At 38.5% G+C, this 19,146-nt stretch overlaps 1 protein-coding gene across 8 annotated transcripts in view; it reads right to left on the bottom strand.

Moving 5' to 3' along the window:
- The window catches only part of PPP4R4 (protein phosphatase 4 regulatory subunit 4), a 111,647-nt gene extending 97,034 nt beyond the window's left edge, over positions 1 to 14,613 (bottom strand). For 6 of the 8 annotated variants that reach the window (XR_012775958.1, XM_075503500.1, XM_075503504.1 and 3 more), the window contains exons 1-2: positions 13,958 to 14,613; positions 13,387 to 13,460 (exon numbers count right to left, since the gene is read on the bottom strand). Coding sequence is in view for 5 of the 8 variants with exons in the window: in XM_075503500.1 (XP_075359615.1) it covers positions 13,387 to 13,460; positions 13,958 to 14,074 (191 nt within the window). In the remaining 3 variants the exon portion in view is untranslated. Of the gene's footprint in view, positions 1 to 6,860; positions 6,932 to 13,386; positions 13,461 to 13,957 lie in introns of all 8 variants that reach the window. The other 2 variants (XM_075503506.1, XM_075503505.1) reach the window with 1 other exon arrangement.
- Between the last annotated feature and the right edge of the window lie 4,533 nt (positions 14,614 to 19,146).

Genomic DNA, 19,146 nt, shown 5'->3' with positions numbered 1-19,146 from the left:
TCAAAGGTTAGGAAAGCAACTGTTACTGGTCTATTTGCCTTTATTTGCATTGCTTCATAAAAAAGCCTTTTCTGTATAAGCAAGAGTTTGTTTTATATTGAAGACCATGGTAAAAAGCCTCAAATAACCATAACCTTCTAAGACTTAAAGTACAAGTAGGACTTTTGAGCCATCTTCCAAAAAATTCAAACTTTTTAGAATAGGCTTATAAGATCCAGAACAATAAAATCTAAGTTGCTGCATCTACCATTATAACATAGACAAATGGTACATAAAACATACTTCATACGTGAGTTGGCCATCCATTTTCAAAGTCACACAGACTGGATCAAAACAAAATGCAAATGTAAAAGACCAGTAGAGACACTGTAAAGAACGCCAAGTACAGAATGAAGGAAAGTACAGTATATGAGTACAGTGAATGAATGAAAATGCACAAGGAAAAGAAAAACAAAAAAGCATAAAGAGACTGAACCCAAGGGTTTGAAGCTATTGCTCACAGTGTTTTCCCCCATATGCAAGAGAAATATATCTGTATATCTATACAGAGATTGTAAGTAAATAGACATCATATATAATAATATAAGCGGAACTCATGTTTCAATTTGAAAAATATGGGAGTAAAATTGTGAGCACTGAAAAAATAGATCTGAAATTTTAGAAACTCTTTTGAAGCTTTAGCTATACAAGCAATTCTTTTTTCCCAACCAAGGAAATCTGACTGTGACTTCAGAATGACTTCAAACAGTTAACACTAAATTTCTACCAAATTACTGCTGTCATACTCAAAGGGCCTGGTGACTCAAAAGAAAAAAAAACAATTAGAAAACAAACACAAAACTGTGAACTTACTCCTCATATAAGCTAGCTTTTAGATAGCTCAGAAATGGAAAGCCTTGCTTGTTTGCCTTCTGTTCATTATTCAAATATTTCCAAGTAGTATTGGACATCTACTTCAGACTGATGCAGTTACACGCATCAGTAATACAACGTCAAACAGCTAACTCTAGTGTTGTTTTCTCATCGATCAGAAGCAACCTTAGATGAAAGGCAGCTTTCTGAGGTAAAAATGCAAATAACTAAAAATTACTTCAATTCCAAGCTGTTGCTGATTCACGTTCTGTCAAACAAAAAAGTGCTTTACTTGATTCATGTTCACTTTGGAAAGTAGGATGAAATTCAGCTACTTAATTAAAATGAAGAAAGAGTCACAGTCATGTCTCTCAGAAATATATGAGATTTGTTCCATTGACGGCATAAAGCTTGGAGTGGACAGATAATCAAACCAGATAATACAATTAACATAATAAACAAATTGAAGTGATGACACAAGTCTTGCAAATTTCCAGCTCTCTGGCAGAATAATTTCAAACAGTAGATAAAAATTAGTATTATATATCCAGATAATTCATCTGTGTTTACATTCCTGTTAAAATCATTATGAGCACACCATCAGAATCCTCCTGCGTACCCAACTAGGTTTAGGTAATTATAATCCACATGACATTCCCTACCTTCAAAATCACTACAATGATCTTAAACAGCCTTTTGTTAGACTATTTTTTTCCACACATACTCATATTTTAACTTATTTCTAATGGTACAATTATCCCAAAAAGAGTTTGACATTCTGCAATGGAAAGAATAAATAAAGCATTTACCAGTAATTCCACCCACATTTACTAAAATTAGTTCAGAATCATCTCTGGAAGAAAAGAATATCTCTTTCCTTTGAATGCATGTCAAATATGCTCAACTGCATAGATCCTTCACAGCATACCAATGTTAACCACCAGAATATCTGGCTTATCTATTTACTATGTTAGTATCAATATCCTTCTATGGAAGCAAAAGTTACATGGAAAAAGAAAAATTACCTAACAAGTACTAAAACCTACTTATACTCTTCTTCAACTCATGGGTCTTATAGGTGTGAGGCATTATACACAATAGATCCAAAAGCTGCCACTTTCCAACTGTTCATTGAAAAAAAAAAAAAAATCATCCTCTCCATTTAATCAGGAAGTAAGATGAGGCACTGGAAAAGTAAGTACTTAAAGCCTTCATAATTGGCAATAAATAACTAAGATACAAAGATCTGGATATTAATTTTATTGACCTATCTACTCTCTAACACATTGCTTTCAAATAGGTGGGACAGTTTAAGTGATCAAAGCACAAGTGTATTTATCTGCCCTTAAGAGTTGATTTTTCCATACCAGTATGCACTTAATCATTTATTACAAACTCATGGTGCAAGTATTTTCTTTGTGTGTAATACAACAGGCACGTAAGGTTCAAAAGAAGTTACTAGTAACCCTTAAAATGCACTCACAGTCAGCCTCACATGGTGGTAAGAGGAAACAGACATACTCTTGGATTAAAACCTGGACTAAAGAAGCAGGTTAATTTTAAGTAGTTGTCATTCTTTTCTCCATTGATTTAGTGGTTAGCACTTGATGCAGTTGTAAAAAGCAAAAATAAAAATAAATCTTGCCCTCAAGACTATACTGTAAATAACTTCTAGCTCCCAAAATGGCAGAAAAATAGGTATCCTAATCCTGAGCTTTTAAATGAAATTACATAAAGGAGATTAACTGTTTATAACAGAAGAATTTTGGTGCAAGCAGCAATGAGGCTGTGACTCATGTTTTGCTATTTAATATGGACATAAATCCTCCTCCTCAAAAAGCTCAGTTACAATTTCAGCAGTGAAAATGGCATCTTTTCTGTTTCTCCCTTTAAAGCCAGCATTTTTTTCTCTAGGCCTGCAAAACAATGTAAGTAATATTACCATGTAAATATGTATATTAAAGCAGATGCCCTTCACATTTCTCTTTTACATATGTTTATTCTGTCAGAGACAATACAATCAATTAATATTCACAACATAGTTAGCATTTTTAAAGCATTTCTTTACTGTCCCTAGTCTAGCCTTCTCAATATACTCTTGGTAACAGAAGTTACGAAGCAATTTCACGGGGGGGGGGGGGGGGGGGGGGGGGGGGGATAAAAAAAGAGAGTATATACTACTTTGGACCAAAGTCAGACCACAAGCTGGTCTGCTGCACTTCTCGTCAATCATTCCATTTTGCAGACATAATCCCTTGCAAGCAAAATGTATTGGCACTACTGAGTGCAACAGTGCTTCTCCTACTGTGCAGCTCTGTTTGTATCAATTGAGTTACCAATGCTTTGACCCAGCTTGTATCCAACTTTCTTGCTCTTCTCCAACTGGTAAAGAAAAGCATGTTGGAGTTATACAGGCAGTTTTGAACAACTTCTATTTAATCTTAGCACAAACTGATGGCTCCAGTGCTTAATGTTGTTCTTTGTTGTTCAACAATAGTCATCAGGGGAGAAAACTAATTGATACCTACCCAAATTAATTCACTGCTTTTACTTCAAGAAATGTGGACTCAAAGCTTTTTACTAGGGGCATAACTGACAATTTGTACACAAAGCTATTCTCATAAACAAAAAAACAGGGGCTCCAAGACTTTCTGCTTATACCCTTCCCCATGCTGCTGGACTGCCACAGAAAACCCTGTGGCAACTTTTGCCATTTTATTCAAAGTTACAGTGCATTGCTGTCTAAAAAATAAAACCAAATTATATCATTCTGATTTAAGATACACTAGGGAAAGAAAAAAAAATCCTATGGGTTTTTTCACAATCAAGTGGAATATTTAACTTTAAAAACCTCTGAGAAAAATGCCTTAGGAAAAAATGTCTGTATTGATCTCTGCAAAGCCAGAAGAATTCTCTTAAAACAGGATGATTATTGAAAAATGGATAAGGACAAGAGGAACTGATAAATGGCTTTTTTTTCCCCATTAGAAAACATGTAAGACAATGCTCTGAGGCTTCAGTCTTTCTTCACATTATACATTATTTGGTGATGCTGGTCACCTTTATTTATATAATCTTACAGAAAATGTAAGTTTAAAAAAAGAAATGTCTGAAGACCTACAAATACCTTCCTGGCCACTCTAAGTAGATAAAGTCAATAAAACAAGACCCCTAGTTACTATACTCAGCTTGGATTCGTACACACTTAAAATGTATGCAATTCTATTCATATCAGCTCATCTATCCCTGCTTAAACACAGCCTGAATCTGACTTTCTTATGCTATAGTAAATTTAAGAACAGTGGAAGAACAGGAAAGTAGGAATTACAGAGAAACACTGGGACTAAAAATCACACTGTAGCATGTGTCTGTAAACAAAGAGTGTGTAATTTTGAAATTATACAATGACTAAGAAGTATTGTCTATCCATAGAGTCTGTTAGGAAAGGGGTAGGTATCTAAAATCCATCAGTATGTAAGGGGTAGATGGGCAAGACGTTTCCAACAATAGCTAACAAGTTCAAGAAAGCATAGCAATTCCCCTCGGTCCTACTGTGAATTGATACGACTGACAAGGAATGACTCAGCTAATCTGCACGAGAGTTGTACACATTCTCAGAACCCACAGCCACGCAACAACATGGAATAAAGAAAATTGCTCCCGAAACAACCGCTACCAAGATACGGAGGAATATATCCAGAGCCTGATACTTTCATTCCTTAACATTAACCCCTCGTAGGGTAACGCTTTGCAAAAAGAAACACAAAACATTTATTTGAACACAAAAGAAACTAAAAGGTAGAATTTAAAGAAGAAATCTGCATCATCAACAGTCCATTAAAAAAATAACATGGATATGAAATATCTGGTCCATTTTCCTGCTTGTATAAAAGTATCAGCCAGAGGCAATAAAGCATGCCTCAGATATATCTAAGAGATCTAGCAGAAGTTTCCAAGTGGCTCTTTGTCTCTTTTCTCATTCTGTTTTATTATGACTCATAAAGCAGATAGACATTTTTCTTCTGTAGACAGGGGTGTTCATCTGATAGGCTATAGGGAATTAACATTGAATGGGAAAGACTCCATCTTGTCAAAAAGTGTCTCCACGAGACCAGCAAGGTTATTCATGGAGAGAGGAGCAACTTCAAGAACGGCACTGAACGTGATAGCAGATGTAAAACTAGTTTTAAAAGACTGAGGCATAAGAGTTAGAGAACCCTTATTTTCAAAGCCTGCAAAGGGTACTGTTATTGTTCAGACTGGAAAGACCCATACACAACCTGACCTGGGACGGTAATTATATGTTGGGGAGGGGCGGGGAGGAGGGGGGACTCAAGATGTAAGAATGCCAGTGACACATTAATTCTCAAAGTGTGAGTTTCGAGAACAACTCAGTTACATAGCATTCCCATCACTATCACGTTCAAATGAAAAGATTCTTGCTACTTTTGCGTCACTAGCCTATCTTTAAAAATCTTTCCCTGAGGGCATAACTCTGTCTTTGGCTAGAGATGCCACTTGTGGCATCAGTTTTGGAATCTGAAGCAACCTTCTTTTTCAGGTACAGAGTCCTATAATTGTGTACAAAATTTAAATAGTTGGTTCTTCAGTTGTAATATGGGTTTTGCCAGACTATGTCAATAGAAATCCTCACTATAGAAAACACTTCCAATTTCATTTTCAGTTTGTCTTCAAGACCTAAAGAGAACTTTTCTTATACAAAAAGCTGCCCCTGAAAGATTAAATAAGACGACCCTACCAAAGTAGGAGAACTTCTCAATGAATAATGGAGACCTCCTTGAATTGCTTAGTCTCAAGAACTGTCTATATTCCCATTCTGTTTTCCCAGTGTAAAAATTTCTGTTTAAGTGATGAAATAATCCTGGTTTCTTTCCTGTTACATAAAGCTTTGGGCTCTCAGGCTTGACAAAGATCCAGCGTAACTCTACCAGTGTTGGCATTTAGACTACCAGCAGGTGGAACAAGGACAAAACATTAATACTAAAGTTAACTCTAAAAATAGCTAAATAAAACAGTTCTACAAGTATACCCCAGAGAATAGGATTAATATTAAATCTCAATGAAGCTATTTCTTGTCTCATTCCAAATTATTCCTGTCATAGTATATCAGCTGAGGCACAGACACAGACCCAAGCCTGCAGTCCTAGTTCCTGAAGTCCTTAAATTATAATCAGAATTTCACCCCAGTAAAACAACTTCCCTTCACACAAAGTTGACAAAGTGCAGCAATGTGAACCAATACATAATGGAGTGTTATCTGCCTGACTTTGTGGAGATTCAGAGGAGTATCTGAAAGAGCTCTGAATGTAAAAATGTGATGTATCAGCACTAAGAATCATTATTCTGAAGAGTCTCAGAGTACTCAGATTTTTGGGGCAGGTAATGGTGCATGCTACTATCCTGATACTCACAAAGCTGAAATGTCTGCTACTGCTTTTAGGGGAAGAGTAGCTGGACCAGTACTAACTGCTACATCTTCTCTTTGCCAGCAACAAATGAAGTGGAGTCAGAGTGCAGGGCCATGGAAGCATCACACCATACCATGTGAAGAGCTCCCTATGCCTACAACAAAATAGTCCTCAAAACACCAGGAGTTTTGCAAGAAAATCTGCTAGATACTTGTTTCAGCCACTAGCATATGACAGACATTATATTACAGGGCACCATCATGTGGAAGTGTTCTCAGACTTGCCATAAATGTGCAGCTTGACCTACTCTTTGAGGAGTTTGTACCTTTTATATAGTCTAACACAAAACATTACATTCTCCCATCTACATCCTCAAGCAGTTTCCATTGGATGCATGTCCAGGTCCTGACAAAAACTAGTGCAATACCATTATCTCTTGCCAAATCAGGCAAAGGATACAAATATAAATTTAATATTGAGCAAGCATCAGGATAAAAGCTCCTTACAAGTACAAGATGTTGTTATAAACACTTGGAGCTTTCTAAGGAAGGTGATACAAAGGAGAATTATTACACTTACACATTAATTATGTGCCATCTCAAAATAAATTGTGCAGCTGTTAAAGTTATTTCTTAAATGCCAGTGCTCATCTAAACAAAAACAAAACAAACTCAGTCTCCTGCTGGGCAACATGCTATTCCTGTATGGGATTTGTCATGTAGAAAGAAAGAAACATTGTAAATATTTAGCTGGATATTCCTATGGAGATCTTTTCTAGGAGAGCATGATAAGGTTTTCCCAGGGCAACAGAACAATTTTTAGAAGTTAAGAAAACCCACAGTTCTTTCAACTGTGTTTACTATTAAAAAAGGCACCCCCACAGCCACCTAGTTTCTCCTTATTATGTCATGCACAAAGATGCTCTGAAACATAAATATAATTGACATGTCCAGAGGAGAATTCAACAACGCATAAGGAAGAGCTACCACTGATCTTACTCATCGCAGCTCTCATGTAGACTTCCAGAAATCCATTTAATGTCAAAGGGCTCATTAAATACACTACAGCTGATACTTCATACTCTCTCATCATTTCAACCAGTACCTGACTTCACAGATTCAAAGCATAGATTCAAGATTAGCGTAACTTGAACTAAATCTGTTCTGCTATTGATGGTAGAGTGATCTGCCATCTGTGACATCTACTCTGCTCATGCTCCTGCTGATGAGCAGTCATGCAGTTGCACATTTTGTTGGAAACAAGTACCTGAAAAACTTGTTAGAATTAGTATCAGTTCCCTAACCTGACCGAGACTGCATGGCTGCAACAGCATTAGTGCTGGCGCACAAAACATATCAGAAACACGGAGTCACATAAGGAAAGGAGAGAAGAGCTACTCTTTCTGATATAGGAAGAGCTTCATTCAGCTTAATTTGACTGTGAAACTATACACCAGGAAACCTTAGTTTCATGAATACCATAAGCCAGCCAAACGTAGTGCTAAGTCTCAGAGCCATTTGGCCCACTCCTAAGCCCTGTTCCCATGCTGCTCCACACTCCTCTTGTCCTGGCACGAGGCTTTCTTCAGGTGCACAAAGTCCTGGATCACACAGTTGATCTGTTTTAAAACTAACCATTATTTTCATGATTTGCCTCAGATAAATTCCCCAATGTGCTGTGCAGGCACAAGGGCAAACATAGCACAAAAGCTAGAACAGTGGGAGGACTGGCACTGCCATCTTCCTGCACTGACTGTGGCCTGAGAAAGAAAACATAAATGGAGATTTTTCTCTCCCCTCTTTTTTTTTTTTTTTGTTTGAGGTTTCTCAGAGCTCTATATTAACTCTGCTCTGTATATTTACAGCTGGTTCCTCAGCTGTAGTTTCAACTCAGCAAATATGATCAACAGAAGTATTTGCACAAATCTAAATCTCCATAAAAGTATGTGACTTAGCATCATTTCAGAAGACTACAGGTATACTTTTCACTTTAAGGTGAAAGAATCAATTTCATATACATTAATTTATTTGCATAACAGAGTCAAGGTCAAGCAACTAATTTATCCATCCAACTAAGTGAATCAGGAATGAAACTTTTATAAAATTTAAGTTGTAATTTACAAAATAAAAGACTATTAAATTATGCGCAGGGAAAAAAAAGACTGAAAAAATACTTTTTATGTTAGTATTTACAGTTTACCAGTACAGTTGGAAGAATTATTTTCCAATGTGCTTAGCATGACAGCTGGATATTTCAGTATACTATGTTTGCATCAGGATCATAAATTCAGAAGCTGTATCATCTGAATAGAGTAGCCAGTTCTCACAATTATGTAACAAAAAAAATTGACACATTTATATTAGAAAATCAGCTCCCAAAGTTACATTTAAATGAAAGCTTTCATTTAAATTCAAATGGAGTTGCCTGCACCTACAGAGAAAAGAAAAATCTCCAAAACTAATACGAAGACTAAAAACTAAAAGGAAAATAAAAAAATTTAAAAAAAAATCTTTTAAATAGTAGTGGTTTTGACACTCACAATTAACAACATATACTATATAAAAAGATGTTTAGAATTTGAGAATACTCCAGCTAATCAAAGATGGCTACAATAAAGTACAATTTTTTTTTTAAGACATGCTAAGTTTATAGGCATTGAATTATTTCCAATCTAGATAAGGATCTTTCTAGATAAAGTATCTATTGTGTCTTCAAAAACTGTGCTAAATGTTTTGGAGGGGGGTTGTGTTGTTTGCTAAACTGAAAGATAGGATCACTCTAAACCCAAAGTACAGTATGTTCCCAAAAGGGTGAATAATTCAATCTTCCACCTTGATAACTCATTATTACCCTGTTATTTTGAGTATGACAGAAATGTCAAGGCCTGGAAGCTTTAACACTAAGCAGGCACAAATAAACAAAAAGTAGCTGTATACAAAATAATACAATACACACAACAATGTAAAACCCCTAGGGAAATCTATCAGAAAAGTCCTCAGAAAACAAACTACGCTATAGTGTGCATGCCAGTAAGCATCCTTATATTCAAACCAGATTCACATCAGGCAAAGAATACGTATTTTGCTATTGGCTGTATGCCATAAAAGGGTGAGCTACAGTAAGACAAATAAAAATAAGTAATAACATCAATCAAACATCAGCAAACATAAAAACTAAGACTACAGGCAGAAGTTCATAGCAGGAATAAAAAGTACTGTCCCTGAGCTGCTTATTGCCACTCTCCTGGTAGGGGTCACAGTGTCCTCAAGTGGAATGCAAACTATTCAGTTGCTTCGGTGAAAAGTCTGGCAGCTTGTCTTAATCTGCTGATGGTTTTACAATAAGCCATCAATCTTGACACCGACATGGTTGAGATGCACATAGCTATTTTGTTCTCCTTGTTCTTCTGTTGGGCCAGCAACATCCAAAATACAGTCAGAATACAACTCTTCAGTGATTCCAGTTAGACCTGCCAGAAACCCCCAAGCACTCAGGCTGAAGCTCTAAAACATAGATCCTAGACACTCAGATGCCTCTCCCTCTTTAGGTACCTAAATCCATTTGATTTCCATTGAAAGTTCATAAACATCCCTGACAACCTGGTCTAAGGAAGCCCGGTTGCTCAACCAGAATCAAGGTTAATTGAGATTACAACAGATGACAGTCCAATTTGCTACTGCATTCTTGTTAAATTAGAACTTGCTCAGTCTAAATGCAGAACGTTACCTAATTAAAACTGAGTACTCTGGGCAACAATGATCTAAAGCTGAAGTTCACCCATGCTTATGTCATATTAAAGTGACTCTGCCACCAGGAGAACTACCGAGTCCTTTCCTTTTGCTTGCACAACTGTTTCTATATCCACATGACGAGCCAAATCAAGGAGTTGATTTAGCTGAAAACTAATCTGACTAAAAATTATCAGCTTTAGCTAGATCATCTTGTCACTCTACCTCATTACATAGTTATCTGAAGAATAGTACTGGCAGAAAAGGGGAGACTGAAAGCAAAGTCATCTCCTAAAAATAATAATTAAATATATATACACACAAACTTGTTAGGATTATCAAAATTACAATTAGCACTTTAGAATGTAAAACCAAACTATGACAGTTAACAATAGAAAACCAGATAAAATGAAGCCACATTCCTGTGAAAGTGAGGTTTCAAACAGGATTAATGTGTCAACATACTCACCATGTGCTAAGAACATTTGTAGACACGTTTATGTCATACTTATGAGAAGACAATGAACAGAAATTTACAAAATCTATGACAATACATCATGACTAGATACAGATGGACAAGACATTGCAGAAATACAAAATAATCATTAGATGGATACGAATACATACTAGATGAGCAAAACAAATAACTTTACAATATCAAGAAGTAAAAAAGCATGCCAGAAACTCCACAGTATTAGTGGCAAATGAGAAGTAATACAAGAGGTGAAAAAAGAAGAATGAACTGATGAAACTGATGAGAGTTGAGAAATTAATACCTCCTCATAAACACAGCAATAATCAGTCACAGGAAAAAAAAAAAAAAAACCACAAAACACTATTCAGGCACCAAAAACCTCAGACAGTAAAAGGTTGTACTATTCTCTCCAACTAGGATGTCAACGTACCTGTTTTCAGACTACAACAGTAAAATACTTAGAAGCAGAAATCTAGAAAAAGCAAGTATCTACTAAGCATACAACAACTCCACATATAAGCAGACCAGAGTATCCAAGTTCAAGGGTGGGGAGGAGGAGTTGGGGGCAGGTTTTGGAGGGAAAGGAGAATGCAAAAAGAGAAGAAAGTGGTTGGGCTTTTTTGTTCAGAATGAAAGCCGTTAAAATGTGAGGACTCTTTTTGGACTTTCACAGAAAATAATTACTAAACATTAGCTTTTCTGTATCATACAAAGGTTTCACTCAGTATTAGTCAGCTTCATTGTACTGTACAAGCAACATTAAAGATAGCCTTCTCAGTAAATTAAAAATCTCCAACTTGCAGATTAGGGTTACAGAAATAAGTGACAATATAAAAGACAATGTGACACAACATTAAGTATTTTGATACTATTTGTAGATATTTGAGGTAAGAGATTTGCTTTCTATTACTGTTCTTGCATATTTTTTAATGTATATGGAGATAACACCCTCCTTTCCAAATGGAGCACAACACAGACATCGTTAACAATTCATTTCAATCTCACCAAAGCAATTTTTATAGTGGGATTTACAGAAGAGGCAGTGTCTTTTTGGATAACATCAAGGAGAGTCCCACATAAGGGACAACCTGAAGGACAGCAAATAATGCATCTGTGTGAGAAAATGAGGCATGAAAAGACCAGACTGACATTATTGTCAAACAGGAACAGGCAGGGGGTATTGTATTATAATAGATCAAAAAACACCAGACAAGCCAAAAATACAAACCTTTGTACATTCTATAAAGGATACTACCTGTGTTACAGGTAGCTTTTCAACTCTGTTTGCTTACACTCCACTCAGTATAAGGGAATGCAATATACTATTGAACAGCAAAAGCTTCCACTGGATTATTGTACTAACATACCTGGACAATCACAGCAAGTGATTGCCTTACAAAAACCTTATCAAGCAGAGATGAAGCTACCTTTCAGCAATGAGGACAATGCAGAGGCAAAAATGAAAACTTCATCACAAGGAAAAGAATATTATGTCCCCAGAACAGCTGCTCAAGTAGAGAGAAAGCAGATGAAGATGTCAGGAGAAGTTCAAGGCCAGGTTGAAAAGCAATTAGTAAGATGAAAGATACCAAGTGGAACCTTTTACCCTTTAACAAGGCAATGATCCAGTAAAGACATATTGCTGGAAACATGATCTTTAATTGGGAAAAGAGAGAAAAGAGAGAAAAGAGAGAAAAGAGAGAAAAGAGAGAAAAGAGAGAAAAGAGAGAAAAGAGAGAAAAGAGAGAAAAGAGAGAAAAGAGAGAAAAGAGAGAAAAGAGAGAAAAGAGAGAAAAGAGAGAAAAGAGAGAAAAGAGAGAAAAGAGAGAAAAGAGAGAGAAAGAGAGAGAAAGAGAGAAATCAACTATGCTGATTGCTGTGACACCAAAACTGATATGCATCCTTTGCAATGATACGCACCACATGCAAACTGTTTCCTCTGAATTTCCCTAGTCAGACTGCTTTGATTACAGGAACTATTAGTAAAGCAAGTTTTAAAATCCACTATTTAATAAAGTTCAGCATTAAAAAAACCATAAACAAAATTCAGTATCAAAAGTACTACCAGTGGACAAAAATGCTTACCTAAAAATAACGCCATGTGCCCCAAAAAGAGAAAATTAAGGCACTGAGAATATGTACTCTAAACATTGAGAACAGGCATAGACTAGAAGAGCACTTAAAATAGCAGAATAAGCAGAGGGAGCTGCAGCTGGTTCTCCAATTACTAGGTATTGTTTAAAAATGCATATTCAAAATCAAAATCCCTCAGAACATTTGTACTCTCAAAGATGGCTTACACAGTAGTTGAAAGATCTGTATTTTAAACTATCAAAATTTAAGTTATTCAAGTAGCTGCAAATAAATACTTTAAGGAACAAGAAGAAGGAGGTAAAATGAAAAAAACAGAACACAGGGAAGTATTAGTATAGTATCTTCTACAGTATTTCGTAAGGACTACAAAACTAATCTCTCAAGTTTTCTCTTCTGGAAGCCCAGACGTATACAGTATGCTCAAACAGCTTTGTTATCAGTCTGTGGTAACTGCTCATGCCTTAGAGTGAATATGAAGTCACTGAATGGTTGGTGTTATTAATGTTAACACTCAGGGAATCTTGCAAAATCAACTGCAGAGGAAAAGAAGTACAACTCAGTCTTGGTGAGGGCCATATTAGAAATTCAGAAAAGAAATGTTTATACATGTACACAGGCATCCTATTCTATGCATTTTTTAAAAAAATTACAGTACCTATTTTTATCTTGTCTATATGTTCCATGTAGCAGGAAGTAAAAAACTACTACTGAAAGACAGAAAATAAAAGGAGTGAAGAGTAAAGCACTAAAAAAGCTGTATGTAAGCACGATGGTCAGCAATGTTTCACAGTAACATTTTAGGAAATACCTGAGTAGATAAACAGCCCTTTCAATATCACTGAGTTCTTCATCAACTGTCAATCTTTCTATTTCTTCTGGTGTCTGTCAAGCATGAAATAGAGATTATGAGTTTACAATGACTTACTATTTCCTAACTGTAATCTTCTTAAAACAACCCCTTCCTCCCCACATCCAGGGATAGTTCCATGAGTAATTTGAATTTAATCCTTGAAATCTCTAGCCAACATTTCAAATTCAATCAAATAAAACCTTTCACCAGGAAAAGATGGGATGTAATAGAAGTACAGTTCCACATCTGACACTGTCACTACTAATCACTTAAAGTATAAACAAGCCACATATAAATTAATGTAAAGACCTAAGTTAGTCTATTTTTTTCCAGCTTAATATTCTTATACTGAAAATATTAAGTCCCTGCTATACAGAATTCCAGATTGCTTGTTCCGAAATGACTGAAAACAATCTTTAGTGTCCTGCTGCTGTAAAAAATAAACTGCCTATTCAGTTAGCTGTGCATAAATAAAACAGACACAATTTCAAATGGATTTTAAAGCATCGTTCTATTTTGAAGTATATACCTTCAGGCTCCTGCGTACTGGCCTCTCTATAATAGTTAGTTCCTGCAGGTCTTCTATGTATCCAAATAAATTGCTCTGACTAAAATCCATTTTGGAGAAGAAGATTATTGGATGCATGTAACAACTAAAGCCTTTGGCAACCGATGCTCTCCCCGAGTCTCACATCGCACTGAAGGAGGCAGGACCGGCACCGCGCAACACCCCCTCCGAGCGCGCCAGCCGCTGCCTCCTGCCGCCGGGAGGCCGCCGCCGCCAGCAGCCTCGCCTCAGCGCACACACTGCGGCAGCGGCCGCCCGCCGCCCCTCGCCCCCGCCGAGCCTCCTGCCGGGAAACTTTCTCCGGCCGCGCCGCTCCGCTTGGCCCGGGCGGGCAGGGAGCGGGGCCGGCGCCTGCAGCCCCCGGCGCCGGGAGCCCGGTGCAGCCGCTGGTACCTCGCCGGGGGGGGGGGAGTTTCGAGCCAAGTTTCCCCTCTTCGCGGGCCGGCCCTGTCCGCAGCAGGGGCGAGGGGGCCAGGCTGCCTCCGGGCGCGGAGAGGGGACGGCAGAGCCTCTCCGCGCGGTGCCCGCGCTGCGGGGCTCGCTCCTCGCCGACGGGGCAGGACGCGGCGCGGAGCGGCCCCCCGCCGCCGTGCCCGGGTGCCGCCTCTGCCCCCCCCCACCCCGGAGGAGGGACGGCCGCTGCGGTGCAGTGACGCTCCCCGCCCCGCTCCCGCGGCGCAGCCCCCCGGGCGCCCTTCGCGGCAGCGCGGGAGCGAGTGCCGCGGCACCTGGGCCGGGCCGGGGCAGCTTCGCGGCCCGCACGGCGCCGGCCCCCGCGGTGGGGCCGCCCCAGCACCGCCGCGCCGGTCGCCGGGGCAACGCAGCGCTACAGCGGCCTCCGCGGGGCAGAACGGCTCCCGAGCGCGGCCATACGCGAACGCGCGGGGGCGCCGCCGCCCCCTCAGCGGCCGCTACCCACGCGCGGGGCCTCGCCCCCGGCCGCGCTCCCGCCGGAGGGCCTGACCCCACCGCCCGCCGCCTCACGCAGCCCAGCCTGGCCCGCCGGGCTCCCCCTGGCCTGCTGCGGCCGCCCGCGGGGCTCCTCTTCCACAGCTGTGGCCTCCGTGGGCTTTCCCTCCCACAGGTACAGCCTCCCTGAAGCTCCTCTTCCACTGCCGCGGCCCCCCTCATGGGGCTCCTCGTCCACTGCTACCGTCCCCTCAGCTCGGGTAGCGTCCCTTTCCAGCTGTCCTAGGGCACCCCACCGCTGTCCTGCCCCACTGTCACAACTATTTCATAGCAGAATTACACAGAAGAAACCTATAAACATGCTGATTTTAATGAAAAGTCCAAAGCAGGTTCCGCCCACAACAAATGCTTTTATATTAATCTAAAAAAAAAACCAAAGAAAAACCTTCAACGTCCTTGGCAGTGAATTGTGAATCTACACCGAAGGCATCACTTCCACTCTTGGTAACTTGTTATTCTTCACCTCTGCTGTCCTTTTCCTTGACCCAGGTTACACACTGCCCATAGTTAAAATAGGGCAGGCTTCAGTGTGGATGTTCTTCCTGACACGCCTTGGATGCTGTAGGATTTCTCGTTCTGGCTCACAGATACAGAGTACCTCGGGGGTACAAGGGAGAGTATTTATTTCAGAACAAAGGTATGCCATTTTTACCCCTGATTGATGGACAAATAAGCATGGAAAATGCTATCTTTTTTAAAAATTTAGTAAGACAGCTTCTTTTGGAGTGGGTTAGTGATGCAAAACACATGCAGGACAAGAATCAACACACACAGTTGCGCTTAGCATTTACTAAGTAATTCTCCAGGCCTCAAGACAGCGGCCTTTGCAATGATTATATGGAACACAACTAAACAATCACACTCACACCAGGAGTTAAAAAACCCTGTAAATATTGTACAAGGGTTTATTTGAATGGGTGCCACGTTTCACTATTACGGTGAAATGCCCGCATGACCCAGTAAGTTTTGTTGATAAAGTATAAAAATAATTCCAGAAATTGTAAGGATTAGATAATACTATGTATTATGTTACCCAGAATTTGATCGCCTTTTATTTTATGATTGGTAAGTACCTCGGCTTTTATTTAGCAAAAAATAAATGTGGTCCTTTGTGTATTACTTCTCTGTGTACTAGTTAGGCCAAATCCTGTGCTCAGTTAAACCAGTAAAACAGTAAAAAATTAAAGCATCTCCATTAATTTCAAATGTGCAACAGAATTACTAGCAGAAAAATCTAATCCAAAGCACATATAAATAATTAAACTGTTATGTAATAGAAAACCAAAACCATTTGGGGTTTTCAAGGCATGATGACAAATTAAAATGAGAAACACTATTTTGAACATCTCCTTTGCATTATCCTTTTAACCAGGGAACATCATCAGACAAGAAATATAATAGTTATAGCTGAACCTAAGTCCTCTCAGAGTAGTTAACTAACTGACTCCACAAGGAAAAAAAAAAAAGTTTTATATAAAATGTTCTCTTCTCAAATTCAGAATCCTGACACGCAGGCTTCTGCTAATGGTAAGTATTAGCAAAACATACTGATATCCCAATCTCGGTTAGTTAGCAAAATTCTTTTGCAAGTTCTTTCACAGCCAGTTTGTGGTCATTTCACTTTGCAAATAGTTCTCATGAATCTTAAAGATCTTATGAGACCAAAGATATTTTCTTTTGTATGTCTTGAATTAGGAACTCGTTGCAGTTTTCAAATCAGGTATTTTGTAACTCAGTTTTAAAGACTGAAGAATGAGGAGTTTAGATATACAATTAGGCTGATTTATCATATTATGTTTTACATGAATTTTGTAAGCCACTAAAAAAGAGAGTTTTTTATAAACGTGTAAACAGCTCCCTTAATGGCTTTAAAAATCTGTCCTTAGAATTCTGTCCAGGAAACACTGTGCAGGAATGACTCCCATTAATTTAAAAATCAGTAGATATGTCAGAGATCTACAAATATCCTGGAAATGTGAAAAGCAGAATAAAAATAAAATATTTTTTTCTGTAAATTCAATACTGGACCAGAATAAAGATCATAGAAGGAAGTAGCTTGCCCAGATTCAGTATAAACATATCTCCTTTTGACCCACACATTTGCCAGATAGGAAAAAAAAGCTTGCATATTTTGTTCCAAAACCACATATATAAAAATTAATGCCCTCTGATATTAAATCTGCAGGCATATTCTCCCCAAGTGGTCTGTCATTCTCATCTGTGATGAAAGCCACGCATGACTTCCCTTCCACTGCTGCTGCTTCCAGCTCCTCCCTTTTCCACTGCTCTCTTCTCCCAAATAAAGCTCTACTTTCAGCTTCATTCTAACCTTGTCATAGCTATTGTAATAGAATGAAGAGCTATTTCATACTGCTTTTGTGAAATCCAGAGTGAATTGGAACCTCCATTTTAGCACAGCAGCTTTGTAAGCTTGTGAAGCCAAAACAGGGCTGATTTTAAATAATCCTTCATTGATGGAGACAACTGCAGAGCACCTGGGAAAATGGCACTCATACCTATCAGAAAAAGAGAAACAGTGTTATTCATGCCTTCTAAAGCAATAAACTCTAAATGCAATACAGACTAAGATCAAAAAAAGACAAAATAGATGGGAGGACTTTGTACCTGAAGGATTCTTCAGGTACACTGGCTCAACCTAAGGACTTTTGGGTGAAGGGAGTTGTCATGTTGCACAGATGCACAGTTTTCCTTCGCTACCCAGCAGTTAGGTGTCTGCCTTCTGGAAATTGCTCTAAAAAGGTTGTGATCCTTACTTTACCTGTTACACGTTCCCAAAGAATTAACCTGTAAATCAAATTATTCACAGACAAGTTGAAAATTTAGGAAGTCTCAGCATGTATTGCAATGCCTGAATCAGCTGGAATATGAAGGAACTGGTTTGGGGGATACAGAAGGACAGGCCAAGAAATGCTTTCAAGCAAAACGTGTGCACTCCAGATTAAAAGACAGAATTTCTTATGCAATGGCCAAATCAAAAAAGGAGGAAAAATTCAGCAGAATATTTTTGGATGGGGGGGGGGGGGGGGAGGCAATACATTTCGGGTCAACTTGAAAGTAATGCTATCTTTCAGGGGGTTTTTTAGCTTTTTTTTTTTTTTTTAATTTAGACTACTGAAGAGTTTCCATAAAGGTCAAAGTTAAATTAAACATTTCATTCTTCTTTTCCCCTTTTTTCTGTTGATTTCATATTCCACAAAAAATAAATGAGCTGTCATAATGTACACTATGTACATTATGCACTGTGTAATCACAGTTCTGCTCAGAACTCGGCACCTGAACTGTGCAGAAGTTCAGTTCAGTCTGTTCACCACCACTGAGAGACAGCCAGAGCTGCATCAACCGTCACTCACCATTTCCAAACGAGCAACTTCTGATGGGAATGGTTTGCTTTTTTTTTTTTTTAACAGTTCACCAAACCCTTAAAAAATGCAGCTTTAATGTTCCATCTAATGCCTTAGGCTTACAAAACAAGATTTTTGATTCCATTCATACTCCCAAGTAAGAATGTCTTCACGAACAGTGGTTCTTCAGAAAAACTCCATGTCAAGGCAAACCTGTAAGAACATTAATCTAAAAGAACCAAGCACAAAAATCTGGGTCTACCTCAGAACAATGTTTGGAACGTAGCATACACAAACCTCAGCAGAAAAAAATATTATTTAGCATATTTTCCAGTTTGTTGCTAAGAAACTGTTGCTTCATTTTACTATTGTCATTTGCAGAAAATTTCTGATTGTTCTTTTGCCACTTCGGTCATCTCATTGTAACAGCTATATAATTAAAAGGGGTATAAAGGAAAAAACACTGGAATATACTCGCTGTGCTTTCATTGTCTGTAAACTGGTCTCCCATATTCTCTCCTGTAACCTAGTACACTCCAGTAAGATCTAAAAAACCAAAAAGATTATTTTACAAGAACACAGAAAAGATCCTTAAATTTGTTTTTGGTTTTATGTAATATATAAATTTGTAAGACTGCAATCACTGAGTTCTGTGTGTCTTTCTGTAAGAACTAGTAATGTTCTCCTACAGTGTCTAATCTGCTACCCTCTGTCCAAAAGTAGTTAATGGCACATGCACAAAGACAGAATAACAACAGAGCAAATAGAAAGTGCCGTTTTTCCTCGTATGTTCCAGCAATTTGTAGGATTTTTAACCTG

The sequence above is a fragment of the Mycteria americana genome, chromosome 5 (assembly GCF_035582795.1).
Source record: "Mycteria americana isolate JAX WOST 10 ecotype Jacksonville Zoo and Gardens chromosome 5, USCA_MyAme_1.0, whole genome shotgun sequence".
NCBI lineage: Eukaryota > Metazoa > Chordata > Aves > Ciconiiformes > Ciconiidae > Mycteria > Mycteria americana.
This window is presented reverse-complemented; position numbering and strand designations above follow the sequence as displayed.